Here is a 14,540-nt window from a genome sequence, read left to right as displayed (position 1 = left end):
CTCAACTGAAAAAAGCACAAAGACTACATTTAAAAGTTTACTGTTAAGAACTTCATAAATTTTGTAAACACAGTGATTTTGCAAGCAATACAGTTTTACTTGATGATGGCACAATGATGAGAACTAATAACCACACAAATAAAAACACTTGGTCTGCCCGGTACAATCTCCCTTTGAAACTGAGTGGCTCATGCGAATCACAGATTCCACATCTGAGACCCCAGACTACTGGTCAACTGAAGACGTATTTTGAGCCAGAATTGTTCAAAAATTCACTTTCAAAACTTTACCAAACACTGACTTCATTTATATTTTATCCATTAACAAAACTCTTTGGAAATTAGGATTATATTTACGTGAAGGTGTCCATGCATGAGACAAATAATGAACATAAAGAAATGAACGGATCATACAGTAGCACATACAGTGTGTATTTTTTTCACATGTCTGACGTCGGCTCTACCTACTCTAAAGTTATTATCACCGGCATATATGAAAAAGGTCTTCACCCCACACTTTCTCTTGAACAAGATGAAGGCTGTTAGGTTCAGTAGTGTTTATGCATTCTGCATTTAGTCCTTGAGTTTCTAGTCAGAAGTCTTTGTCTTCAGAGGAGGAAATGACCATGACTTCCTGGCTCTTGAAGTCCCACACTGCTGTGAGATGGAATGCCATGTTGGAGAAGACAACTAGATATTCAAACAGGGCAAAAAATGTATAACCTGAGAAAATAAGAAATTAGGAAATGTTATGCTGGTCAAGCACAATTATCACCATCTAGAGGTTCAACAAAATAAGATGAAGCTGATTTACTTACTTCCTGATTCACAGTACATGTTGTGTTTCCAGTAAAAGAATCCGGCAAAAGCACAGAAAGATAAGTTGAGAAGTAAGAGGCGAACTTTCCAGTGGTGGGATTTGGCATCCTGAAGTATAAAGGAGAAAAACCAGCATTAATGAATTATAAAGAATGGTTGTAGATATCCCAAGGGATTTCAGTCTGTGTGTGTTTTGGCATTTCTTACATCAGGATTTAAAGAATACTTCTTAATAGCCTTCCATAAACGGCAGGTTATCATCATGTAGATGAGGGAACTAATAATGAAGAGGACAAATCCTTCCTTATGCACAACTGAAGATCAAAAGCAAAGAGGAGGGGAATTTAGGGTGTAAAGGACAATTAGTTTTCAGCTGAAAGCCACACTTTAAAATATAACTGCATCTAAAGTTGATTAACTATGTAACAAAAATATAAATATCATGACTGTTCAGTGATCACATACTTTTGTTATGTTATAGAGTAGATCAACATTTAAAAAAAAGAAAAGAAAATATGCTTTATTTGCATTTTTTGATAAATGATTTTAGAAAATCCGCAACATTTCCACTTGGCACAATAGAGGTTTACTAAACTATGAATTACTCACAATATGTTTCAGTGGATGATACATATGTGAGCAGCAGGAGGCCGAGGTTCTCAGCAATAGAAAAAGCCAGGTTTAAGCAGCTGAGCAGACTCTCTGGGAATTTCGAGGCAAAGCGCATCTTGTAAAATCTGAAGTACGTAAAGGCCACCAGGAATCTCGGCGCTGAGTGCAATCCGATGCAGAATCGCCAGATGTAGCACTCAGGACTTAAACTTATGGAGGCACTGATAGATGGCAGGTAATTGGGGACCTGGAAGCACAAGGTAATGATCTAGAATTCAGCATATAAATGTATGTGACATTCAAATAATCAAAACAAAAAGATGTTACCTGGCAATGTGTACCAGTGGAGTCATCAAAATGAAAAACGGAGGATATGAAGACACAAGTTATCAGTCCGAACAGAGGCAGACACACAGTACCCTGCACACAGGAGGTGAATGACATCCTAATGACCAGGGGCCTCTCATGCCCCAGGATGTTTGAGCCATGAAGCATCTTGGTCTGAAACAGCGAAGGAGTCTGATCTAAAAATAATGGACTGCAATGTAGGCTAATGCATGTGTTATGAGAGATTTCCTGCAAAACCAAGATGCATAGCTACGTCCTAATATAAACACACATGCATTCTGACACATCTGTTCATTTATACAGCATTTAAAGTTTGAGAAATAAAGCAAACCTACCTCCACTAGATATGCTGTGTACCCCACATACACACTAGGTTTGCCACTTTTAATAACAAGGCTATTACGATAATATTCATCATATCAGCCTTCAAAAGTAAAAAAAAAAAAGCGTGTAACGCTCCTGGGATCACAAAGCCAGTTCAGATCGCTGCGACATGTCTGCATTCCTTTCCACACGATGACAACGGTAGTTTGTGAACGACATCTTCCTTGTGTGACGGTATGAATAGCATCAGCACCCGGAAGAGAAAGCGGAGGAGAGGTTGCTGCGGCCGCGGACAGCAGCCCGTCCGACGGGCAGGGACCGCACGGTCGGCTACAACAGCTTCAGTTAGACGGAAGAAAAAAGGAAAGAAAAAAAAAAAAAACACTGGGCAAAATAAGATTTGGTATGGAGGGTGATACCCGGAGCTGTCAGTGGGGCTCCACAAAAAAAAAAAAAAAAAAAAAAACAACAACAACGCGTGTTTTTAATGTCAGTATTAGTTTTTAACTATAAAAAATAAAGTGGTTTCGCTCCGCCTTTCTGTCCTTCATCTGAGTTACCGCTCCGCCTGAGGGGAATGTAAGCCTCAGAGTCAGCAGCGTTTGGTGTCCGATTTATGTTTCTGTTTGTTTGTTTGTTTATTTGTTTGTTTGCTCCTTCGTTCGGGGTTTGTTTGTTCGTTTGTTTGCTCGTTCGGGTCGTCAAAGCAGTTGGACCGTTTGTCAGTGACAGAGTAACTACAGAGGCATTCGGACAGAAATAATCTTTTTCAGAAAGATGAATGGTCGGAGAGTCCAAACTTCATTCTTCATGCTTCTGTTTGTCAGTGGTTGGTCAAGTAAGTGTAAATGGGTTTTTTTTTTAATTATTATTATTTTAATCTTTAGTGGTGACGTGACACGTGCTTTTCCGAAAAGATCATTTTAAAGTATATTGGCAAAAAGTATAGTTTTATTTGTTGTGTTTTGTTGTAATCACGTCATTGCTTTATTTTTAGTGGATCATCTCGTCTCAGATTCTCGGTATTGTGTAAGCTGTTTTCTAGAATGCAGGCATTTTGAGCTTGTTGTTGAGGGATTTGTTATCAACATAATTTCATAGACCATCTCTTTTTTAAAAAAAAAAAAAAGAAAAATAATAAAAGAAAAAAACGGTGCTTTAAAACTACTCATACATAATTTTTGAGGTGATATTAGATGTAGCACGAATAATTTCCTTATAATGCACAAAAAATACACAAAAATTACATCTACAAATGTTCTCTTTGAAGCAAAAGCCCCCCGCAAAAGTGTGGAAATGTGTTATCAGCCTGTTCTGTGCTTATGTTAATACTCACATGTTTTATGTCAGAAGATTAAGCATTAAATGGACACATGTTGAAATACACATGCAGTCTTGGAAGAGAGAATCATGGCTGGTACATAATGACAGATTTGTCTGGATTCAATCAAGAGCTTTATCGTAGGGTAATCTATGCCGATGTTCCCTCTGTCCCCTTCCACCATCTGTCATACTCTTACATTTCTCTCATGATCTCTCTTCCTGCCTAGCTCAAATCCACACTGAGGCATTTGATCTATACATGTATGAAAAAAAATATTTGATCCAAATAATCAGTTTGTCCATCTCTGCATGTACATTTATTGCATATTATGATGAAAATATGTGACCATATGTGACTTTACTCAAAATCTTTTCTCTTCCTGTTGTAGCCTGCTGGTGTGCTCATGGGAAATACGCACAGAAGCTCTTGAATGATTTGTTCACCAACTACACTAGTGCACTGAGGCCTGTGGAGGATACCAAGAACATAATGAATGTGACACTGCAGGTTACGCTATCACAAATAATTGACATGGTAAAACAACACAGTGTGTTTAAGTCACCAGATGAGTGTGAAACGGGTCTGTGCGAAAACCCACACAATGATTAGATCTTATGACATCATTATGTTTGATCATACATTAGTATTCAGAAGCTTATAGGGACAAGTGAGGAAACATTACGAAACTGGTGATCTGTTCAATAACTCTTTTTTAGTATAACTTCCCTCTTTCATGTAACATCATTGTCATTTAATGCATTTTTAATTAGAATCAGCAACCGACAATAATGGCAGATTATCTTAGACTCCTTCTTGTTTTCCTTTCGGAGAGGAACGCATAAGGACAGATGGTTGTTGACTGCAAAAGGGATAGAAACAGCTTTAGTAAATACTTTCTTCCAGAGGAGGCAGGAACACAGGGTGACCTACAGTATAAGAGTGGAGGTAGGAGCACACAGGGGGACTACATCTTGTGTAGATGGTGTAATCTGAAAGAGATCAGTGACTGTAAAGTAGTGGCATAGGATGGTGGTGTGTAGGATGGCTCTGGTGGTGAGGAAGATGAAGAGAAAGGCAGAGCAGAGGACGAAATGGTGGAAGCTGAAAAAGGAAGAGTGTTGCATGACTTGAATCTATCTATCTGTCTATCTATCTGTCTATCTGTCTGTCTGTCCGTCCATCCGCCCGTCTGTCTATCTATCTATCTATATCTATACGGATGATCTTTAAACGCTCTTACATTTTCTGAATTCATTAAATTCATTCATCATTCAACAGGGACAAATAATGATACTCAATGCTTTGAAAACAGATCACCAGAATTAATTTCCCTTGCCTGTTCCCTGTTGTTTTTCAGTTATATTTTATACTCTTCAATGTTTTACAGGATGAGCGAAACCAAATTTTGACAGCATATCTATGGATACGGCGAGTGTGGGTTGATGCATACCTCAAGTGGGAAAAAGATGATTACGATGGACTTGATACCATCCGCATACCTAGTAGTTATGTATGGAGACCTGACATAGTCCTATATAACAGGTAGGTCGGATTGGTATTGAGTTAGATATCATGTGTCATGTTGGTCAGCATGAATGGTACAAGCTGAACATTCCTTTAGGCCATTATTTATCGGAGTGTTCGGGCCCCTGTCTGCATTTCATACACCGGTCATGTATGACAGAATAACACATGTTGAAAATACACTGCTGGAATTGAGAGTTTATGCAAACCTTGGATGGACTAAGTTTTACAGTAAAGAATATCTGTAACATAGTTATATTAGTATCACACATCGTATTCATTTTCCACAGCAGCACAGTCAGTAGAATCACTTTCTGGTCAGACAGGAGGAGGAAGGAGGAAAACATGGCCTGAGGGAGTAAGAATTCCAACAGATATTAGAAGAAGAAGTATACTTTATTTGTCCGCAAGGGAAATTACATAGTCACTCAGATTAGTATAGTATACAGGCCCCCTGAACACAGCACACAAGGGGGCCTGTAAGCATGCAGTTAGTACATACAGGTACACATGAAACTACATACATTAGGAGGCAGAGTGACGGGCAGCGGCTTCTGGAACGTGCCCCAAATTGAGCAGCTTGTAGGGGGGACGGCGCCTTGCTCAAGGGCGCCTCGGCAGTGAATGCATTAGTGAATGCATTAGAGAGTAATGACGACCAGATAACAGCTCATACTTTTCATTCATTCATTTTCTGACTGCCTCATCCGCTTGCGCTGGTCACGGGCAGCTGGAGCTTATCCCGGCTGTCATAGGGCGTGAGGTGGGGCAAACTTCGGGCGCCAAAGCGGAGCTACACAGACACATACAACAATGGACACACACTCACTCCTACAGGCAATTTGGAATGGCCAGTTAGCCTGAACCACATGTTTCTGGACGTGGGAGGAAGCCAGAGAACCCGGAGAGAACCCACGCAGACACGGGGAGAACATGCAAATTCCGCACAGAGCAAGACTCGAACCCAGACCAGCCTTGTTGTGCGGCGACAGCGCTACCCACTGAGCCACTGTGCCGCCCAAGCTCATACTTATCATATTCAAACACCTTTAAACACAAACACATGCTGGATTGATGTATGAAATGCAAGACTTTATACTGAGCAAAGAGAACAACTCATCTGACTGTGCTGACTCTACTCTCAGTAGGCGTACTTGTGCTTTTGCATTCTGATCATGTTCCCTCTGTGACTCCTTTTATTCTCTCTTCGATATATTTTCTTAGTTATCTGAAACATCAGTTCAATCTTGAGCATGATCACCATGGTTCTAACCTTTTTCTCTTTCAGTGCCGATGACCATTTCACTGGCCCTATGGATACCAATGTGGTGATTCAGCATGACGGCCAGATAATGTGGGATTCCCCTGCTATCACCAAGAGTTCCTGTAAAGTGGACGTGTCTTTTTTCCCCTTTGATGTTCAGGAGTGCAGGTTCACCTATGGCTCTTGGACCTACAACGGTAACCAGCTGGACATCCTGAACACCATGGAGAGCGCTGACCTGGCTGACCTGGTGGAGAATGTTGAGTGGGAAGTGCTTGGCATGCCAGCTAATAAGAATGTCATTTTGTATGGCTGCTGCTCTGACCCTTACCCCGATGTGACCTACACACTGAAACTGAAGAGAAGAGCATCCTTTTATGTTTTCAACTTACTCATTCCATGTGTAATGATCTCTTTTCTGGCTCCGCTTGGCTTCTATCTGCCTGCTGACTCTGGAGAGAAGGTGTCTTTGGGTGTCACCGTGATGCTGGCACTAACTGTGTTTCAGTTGTTGGTTGCAGAAATCATGCCACCATCTGAGAATGTGCCTCTCATTGGTAATGGCAATACAATGGGGTCAAGTGTAATGTGTAGTAACTGTGTTACAACTCCATGCTGACATTTTTTTTTTTTTCATTTTTTCTTCCACAGGTAAATATTATATAGCAACGATGACAATGATCACTGCCTCCACCGCCCTAACCATCTTTGTCATGAACATTCACCACTGTGGTCCTGATGCTAAGCCTGTTCCTAAGTGGGCCAAGAAGGTCATTTTGCAGTACATGGCCAGAGTGTGTTTTGTTTATGAAGTTGGGGAGAATTGTATGTCACCACAGTTGGAGAAACAGGAACCTCCATCTGTCAAGACCAACAAATACACCATGAATGGTCAGACAGAACAATGGATAGAAGACTATGACTTTAAAATTGAGAAAAGACAAGAGACAAGAGACACCACAAGTGCACAACAGAGTGAAAAAATAGAAAAGAACACTATCAACCATTATAACACTTCTAATGCTGGCTTGTTCACGAGCATAGACTGTGAAGATGTGGTGGATCCTAAGAGGATCAGTAGGGGTGGAGTGAGTGATGTAGAGAGGAAAAACAGTGAGGTGTCCTGCAGCGCCCAGTGCAATGAGAGGCAGCTGCTGTGTAACATCGAGTTCATAGCCAACTATTACAGAGACCAGAGGGCCACACAGAAAAGGACCGGGGAATGGAAAAAAGTAGCCAAGGTTTTAGACCGCTTCTTCATGTGGATATTTTTCATTATGGTGTTTTTCATGAACCTCCTCATCATGGGAAAAGCCGTATAAATGCAGGATAAATGTTCATTTCTCGACAAGGTGGTCGGAGATTTCAAAATCCTGCAACTTACCCTGACCTACTTTCAGGGAAGGTCAGGGTACCCTGAAAGTATTACCTGACTAGTGCATATGGAGAAGGCCTTTGTGAGTAAGACCATAGATCAAAGCAAGTGCATAGGTAGATCAAAGCGCTAGCTTTGTTCAAAGCGCTAGTTTTGATCTAGGGTCTTACACTGGCCCTTCCTCGTCTTTCTGTCTTATCTGGTTCTGAGTGTAAATTTGACCAAGACCTAGTTTTCTCAAGGTCAAAGTCATCATCTCACTTTCATTCCCTTTGCCGCCTGAGTAATGGGTTGTTTGTTTCATCTTTCTTTCTGCAACGGTTGCGAAGATATTTGGTTGACAAACGAACGCACAAACATAAAAACACTGACAATTACAATACATCACCGCTTTGAAGTGGGATGTAATAAGTATTAACACAACATAACATAAAAGAGAGATTACTACTGTTCATTTTATAGTTGTTTATAGAGGATTAATTAAAAACTACATTTTATCAGATCATTTAATGGACATTCACGTTTTCCAAATTCCCACCTCCTTAGAAATAGTCCATGTTCTGTCTTGAGACATGAGTAGAATTCTTTTTTTTTCATAAACATTTTCATTTTTAGGCTTTGTCTTTCACAATATACAGTACATTCCCTCATCTTTCTTCTCATGCTGTGAAAACTTTAGACAAGAAACGTTCCTCTGTTGATAAATCAATATACTGTATTTCTGAATTTTCATTTAATATAACAGCTTCTGCACAGTATTTCCAATTTTTTCATAATAAAAAATCAAATGGTTTGCAAAAGAAAGAAGTGACAAATGTAATATTATGTTTTTGATCTTTTACAAATATACATGAGGGTACACAGCCTAGAAACCGATTCGTCATTTTACTTACCATACTGGTGTCTTTCTAATGAAACAATGAAAGGCTTCTATTGCTATATAGAGGTACAGTATCGTACATAGTGGCTCTATTTTATGCCATTCATTTTGTTGTGTAACAAATAGGTGATTAAACATGACAGTATGAGGAGGGGTAAGAGGTCATTTTCATACAAGAATGTTAAGATCCGTTGTGTTTCATCTTTCTATCTGCAACGGTTGTGAAAATATTTGGTGGACAACGGGCGGACGATCACACAAACAAACACCGACAATTACATAACCCCTTCGCGGGATGTAATTACATCCCACACAGGTACAGTACGTACTTGCAGAAAAAACAGTTGTGACAATGTTTTTTCTTCACATTTTGTAAGAACACTGTTCTTTGAAAATGCTGGTCTGCTAGAGCCTATCCCAGCTGGCTACGGGCGAGATATATCGTGGATGTGTTGTCAGTGAACTGTAGAGAGAAAACTATGAGGAGCCAACCAGGATTTGAACATAGAATGTCCTCATCTGTAGTTAAACACATTATCCATTACACCACTGGTCCATACAGAAGGAACTTTGAATGTGAATCTACTTAATATTAAATAAAGCATTTGTGTTCAAAACTTTTTGTGTTCCAAATCAGAAGACAGTTCCTATGTATGTTTTTACATTCGGGTCTTTCATGCGATCCTGTATGTTGGTCTGTTTAATTGAGATGTGAACAGTGGCAGTGGCATCGTTGAACTGATCTGGATAGGAAGAGTATTCCATAGTTTAAGGGCCGCAACTGAGAGGACGCAGTTGGTCCCAATTGCCAGTCTAATTGATGGTACTAGTAAAAACTCTGGTCACCTGACCTGAGAAAACAGCATGAGCAAAAGTATACAATAAATCTGGGCCAAGTTGATTCAAACATTTGAAATGAATAAAACTGTTTTTAAAAAAATTAATGAATGACCAAGTGGCAAATGTAAGGATACTAGGATGGACAATTTGCTCATATCATTTTTGACAGACAGAATTTTAGCAGCTGCATTAAGGTAAAATATGAGTGACCTTCACTATAAAAGGCAAGGTTCTGTCTTCAGCTAAAACTCTAAAAAGTTGTCTTACAACTGAACTTATCTGTTCTTGACATGAGGTCCTCTGCAATATTTTCTGGAAATATGGTGGATGAGGAGAGGAACTGAATAAACACTCACTTTTGCTTTCACTGATGTTGAGGACATTCGAAACAAATCAAGTTTTAACTTCAGCCAGAAAGCTTTTTAAAGATGTTATGCATGATCATACTTTAATAGTTGTAAAAGAGAAAGACCACAAAAAGCAATTAGAAGGTTCAATCAATTATGAAAGCCACTCAAGGGTCAATCATGTTCGTTTCTGCTGAGGGAGATGATTCCTCTTTCCTGATGTCCTAACTGCTCTTTTGGGGACACAAACAAGGTCTGGTCTCCATAGGCCTGATGTGACCACTGATTTGTGCTCTATTTCAATTAGTATTTTCTTCACTGTTTTAAAAAAAAATTCAATAAAAAAGAAATACTATTCTAATGTAGCTTTTGATAGATGAAACTATGTGAGAAAGTCATTAATGCTAAATGTTTTAAAAGACATTACAGGTTAAGGTTATTATAGAAAATAAAACTAAATTAGACAAAGTAAAAACTGTTTAAGACTAGTACCAACTGTGAAATTGATCTTTAAAAATGTGAAACATGATGAAATAAACAATGACTAAAGATAAAGAATAAAGTGTTTAGACGACAATTTGCAATGTCACATTTACACCCCCCTTGGGCGCTATTAAACAATGTTCTTCATGAGAACATAACAAGGAGTCTCATTATCAACTAGAGACTTAATTGTCCAGGGATTAATTACAATATGACACAGTAAACATATCATTTAATTATCTCTCAAAGGGACTCGTTAGAAGTCGTGTTTTGACAAAGCAAGATGGATCCAGCTGACGTAACTTGATCGGTTTGTAGTGTATCTACGTATATTGTATCAATGCAATAGCACCAGATAAGGTAAATAATAATAAAATAATGTATATATTACTATGTGTGAGGTAAGTGATTAGCTGCCAGATGTGCTTCAGTCACAAAAACTAAAAACATAATGTACATTTAAACTACAAAAAAAGCTTTTTACATGGAAGAAGAACTGGGTTCACAAGTCACAGCGGTTTTACCGCAATTATTATATCAACCTTCGTCATTGATCTAACATTTACTATAGGTGTCACAAATGTTGATTTCTAACAAGCTCTGTCTGCCATAAAAGCACTTTTGGAACACACTTGGTAACCATCTAAAATTATTTGGACAGTATTGTACTGCAGGAAGTTGTGTGTTGCTATCATTACAGTGGAAATGTGGAAAAGTTAGTTAAGAAAGGAAGAGAAGCAGACCATTTTAATTCTTAAAACCATAGGTCTTTCCTCTTCATAAATTACTTTTTCTTCAAACTTCCTTCAAAGAAAGTCACAAGTAAATGAGTAGTGAGTACAGTTTTTTGCCCTGTCAAAACACTTGAAAACTGGAGGAAACTGATAGAAAGAAGCCTTATAGAGCCAAAGCCACAAGAGTATCAAAAGATACTTTTCTGACAGCCAACAGCAACATGGCAGCAACTTCAAGCACAGCTTAATACTGGTCAAAGTAAGAAAGTCCCAGTTTCAACTGTGTAGAAGAGACTTCGATGTGCAGGTTGCTACTAAAGAGTGAAAGAAAGTCTTGTGGTCCGCTGAATCAAAATATGAAGTCTTCGGTTCATCATGCAGTATATATTTTATACCATCAGATAAGGGAAAGGAAGGTCCTTCAGTATGTGATATTCGTGGAGGAAATGTGAGGGTTTGAGACTGAAACATCAGATCCAGAGTCGTTACCTAAGATAAAGTGAAAAGAACCCTCAAGAAAAATAGCTTCCGTGGTATTTTACAACACCATGCAGTACCCTCTAGTATACATTTAGTGTGTTGGGTGAATAATAACCAAAAATATACCTCTAGCCTACCTTAGACGAAAGGAACAAAATAGCAAGCTTCAAATCATGGGAAGGCCAGCGCAGTCTCCTGACTTAAACCTTTTTGAGCTGATTGGGACAACTTGGACAGAAGGGTGAGAGCAACGCCGCCTGCATTTATGGAGAACTTGAAACAGTGTGGGGAAGAACTGTCTGAAGAATATTTAATTTCCGTTGGTGAAAGAATGGTACCAACACGTTGGGTGTGATATCTGCAAAAGGTGGCTAATTTGATGAGTCTAAATTTGAGATCAAATTTTCACTGACAAACTACTCCATACATCCATACATCTTCACTACCCGCTTCTTCCGCTGGAGCCTTTCCTAGCGGACTTGGGGCGAGAGGCGGCGTACACTCCTGACGTGACGCCAGTGCACCCCAGATTTTGCATTATACACTCTGCCTGCCAATGTGTTAATGACAGCTACTGCATGTATTGCATAGTGTATGTAAATTCATCTCATTTAACATAATCTCCAATGCTATAATTATCCATCCTCTTGAAGATAAAACAGTTAAGGCCTGTTCCCCCACAATTTAGAATCACAACTGTTTAACCCCTTCCTGAGGTTAGATTTTTTTTTTTACATTTTTTAAAAAATTAGCAATTTAATTCTGCAATAAATATTAAAAAGAAACACTGATTACACCTTAGTTTTTGTTCATTCTGCTTAACCTATTTGATTAAGTAACATGAGGACACACTGTTGTTATAAATGGCCATTGGATTTATTTATCTGGAAAAAAATATGTATGTATATGGAGTGTTTATTTTTCTTTAACACTAATCTGTGGTCTTTGCAGTAATAGTATCCCTGATCATATTTTCAAAGCTCTTGATAATTCCAGGGGCAGAAGGTGACGTATTCTAATTGAGACATGTTTACAGTCGTGGCAGCAATAAATAATCCAATGTGGTCCAACACCTCTCACCACTTCATGGTGGTATACATATTGTATGTAAGTGTCATGTAAAAAACGTGTATGTTTTCATTTCAGCCTGTATTCTTCTTAAAGTCTGTAAAACTATGGAAAATATATCTTTTGGGTTCAGCTCTAAGTTAACTCTGGATCCATTTATTATTCCACCAGGAGGAAAGTATCCCATATTTTTTCTTGGTATAGTCATTTATTTTTGTGGCATTTTTTTTAATCTGACTTTGTTGACTTTGATCATTCTGAAGAGGAACCTTCACAAACCCATGTATTTTATCCTGTTTAGTCTCCCCCTCAATGACTTGATAGGCATAACTGCAATGTTGCCAAAAGTACTATCAGACATAGTGACAGAAACACATGTGGTTTACTATCCTCTCTGTGTTTTACAAGCATTCTTCCTCCACATGTACGGGGGTGGAGTTTTGTTTATTCTTGCAGCAATGTCCTTCGATCGCTATGCTGCAATATGCATGCCATTACGCTACAGCGCTATCATGACGCCCAGGGTTGTCATCTGTATCATCTCTCTAGCTTGGGGTCTCGATTTTGTCTTAATTGTATCATTGTTCTCTTTGCAGATAAAGCTTCCCATTTGCAAATCTGTCATTATGAATGTGTTCTGTGATAACCCATCTCTCTTGAAGCTTACATGCGGAAGCACTGCTATCAATAACATCATAGGATTATTTAATACAACTGTCATGCAACTTGTAAGTGTGTCTGTTCAGGCATTTTCCTATGTGAAGATATTGATCACATGTGTGATTTCAAGGAGGTCTGAAACAAAGATGAAGGCTGTCAACACTTGTGTTGCACAGCTGGTTATACTAATCATATTTGAGTTTGTGGGAACTTTCACAATTTTATCTCACAGGTTTGAAAATGTGTCAGCTGAATTGCAAAAGATAATGGGTATGCTGATATTTCTTATACCCCCTCTTATGAATCCACTTGTATATGGTCTGTATACAAGTGAAGTGCGGAACACTCTACTGAGAGTATTGAAGAAGAGCACAGTATCTGTTTAAATCTTTAAAAAACGAGCTTGACAGCATTGAGCTTTGTCAGCTACAATAATCATTAGATGGATAGTGTTAGTATTTTTGTGAAAACAAATTACTCATGCATGTGTAAATACTTGAACATAATCAAAACCACTTTTCAAAAGTTTTAGTCTCAGAAATGCTGATTCCTGCATGGGACATAGGATTTACTGGATTTGACATTCAGATTTTATTTTGTCAGCATACTTTTGTCCTCAGTACAAGTGAACTTTAATTGGTATATAATAGGTCACATTTAATGAGCGTAGTATGAATGTTCTTTTTATTATAATCACTGCTTGAGTGTTTCTGTGGTTTTTAAAGTGAAATTATATACGATTTTAATTTGAGATATTGTGTAATGCTGTGCATTGCCTATAGTATAATACTTAAAATGCCGTTTCATTGCTTTTTAATAATGTCTGAAATATTCCACATTCATTCTCTTGTCTTCACTTTTTATCCCATATCTTTCTGAATACGAGTGTGCTTGGCAAATTTTCCTCTATAGTTACAGCTTTATTCCCTCACTAGGGACCCTATGAACACCTTCTAAGTAAATTGCTAAGATTCTTACATTCATAAATCAGTAATTATTATTAATCATGAACCATGATAGTTATTTCCTGAATTTAACACAAAAATAGACAAAATTTGTACAAAATGTAATGTTGAGTATGTTTGAAAAAAATACACACATTGTCCACAAGTTTTTCAGACATTTAGTATAGAAAAAAAAAAGAGAGCGTGAAAGAGCTCACATGATTTTGTTCAACCATTAGGTTGAACAAAATCATGTGAGCACCTTCACATTTCTATGAAAGTTAAGAGGCTCTTGACAGGATTTAAAAGGAAATATGTGTCTTTGTTTTCATTCATATTTGGCAAATGCATATCAAAAATCCAGCAAGACAGCGATAGATGCTATTACTAGGGGCCAAGGCAGGATTTGGAAAGTTGGTGAATCCTTAATTCCAGTGCAAAAACAAAATATGCCCACTTAAAATATGTATGACTTCATTACATCATTTCCCCACAGTGGCATGAAACAAAATGAT

At 38.3% G+C, this 14,540-nt stretch overlaps 3 protein-coding genes across 5 annotated transcripts; 2 read left to right on the top strand and 1 right to left on the bottom strand.

Annotated features, from left to right (window-relative positions):
• Positions 1–24: 24 nt before the first annotated feature.
• On the bottom strand, positions 25–2,252 carry LOC137596570 (post-GPI attachment to proteins factor 2-like). 2 transcript variants are annotated; one of them, XM_068317223.1, is made up of 6 exons: positions 2,114–2,252; positions 1,758–1,931; positions 1,428–1,677; positions 1,026–1,132; positions 818–926; positions 25–722 (listed from the first exon to the last, which is right to left on the bottom strand). In XM_068317223.1, the coding sequence occupies exons 2-6, from the start codon at positions 1,923–1,925 to the stop codon at positions 592–594; spliced, it is 765 nt and encodes a 254-aa protein (XP_068173324.1). In that variant the 5' UTR covers positions 1,926–1,931; positions 2,114–2,252; the 3' UTR covers positions 25–591. The 2 variants fall into 2 exon arrangements, with proteins under 2 accessions (XP_068173324.1, XP_068173325.1); XM_068317224.1 differs by having other exon boundaries at positions 25–689.
• Positions 2,253–2,802: 550 nt separating this feature from the next.
• On the top strand, positions 2,803–9,026 carry chrna10a (cholinergic receptor, nicotinic, alpha 10a). 2 transcript variants are annotated; one of them, XM_068317222.1, is made up of 5 exons: positions 2,803–2,940; positions 3,815–3,960; positions 4,814–4,968; positions 6,239–6,411; positions 6,866–9,026. In XM_068317222.1, exons 1-5 carry the CDS (start codon positions 2,880–2,882, stop codon positions 7,534–7,536), a joined length of 1,206 nt encoding a protein of 401 aa, XP_068173323.1. In that variant the 5' UTR covers positions 2,803–2,879; the 3' UTR covers positions 7,537–9,026. The 2 variants fall into 2 exon arrangements, with proteins under 2 accessions (XP_068173323.1, XP_068173321.1); XM_068317220.1 differs by having other exon boundaries at positions 6,239–6,771.
• Positions 9,027–12,528: 3,502 nt separating this feature from the next.
• Positions 12,529–13,467, top strand: LOC137597045 (olfactory receptor 52E8-like). The gene has a single exon (XM_068317962.1). It carries the CDS (start codon positions 12,529–12,531, stop codon positions 13,465–13,467), a length of 939 nt encoding a protein of 312 aa, XP_068174063.1.
• The last annotated feature ends 1,073 nt before the right edge of the window (positions 13,468–14,540 follow it).

This window comes from Antennarius striatus, chromosome 6 (assembly GCF_040054535.1).
Source record: "Antennarius striatus isolate MH-2024 chromosome 6, ASM4005453v1, whole genome shotgun sequence".
NCBI lineage: Eukaryota > Metazoa > Chordata > Actinopteri > Lophiiformes > Antennariidae > Antennarius > Antennarius striatus.
The sequence above is the reverse complement of the archived record's forward strand: the minus strand, read 5'-3'. Positions and strand labels throughout refer to the sequence as shown.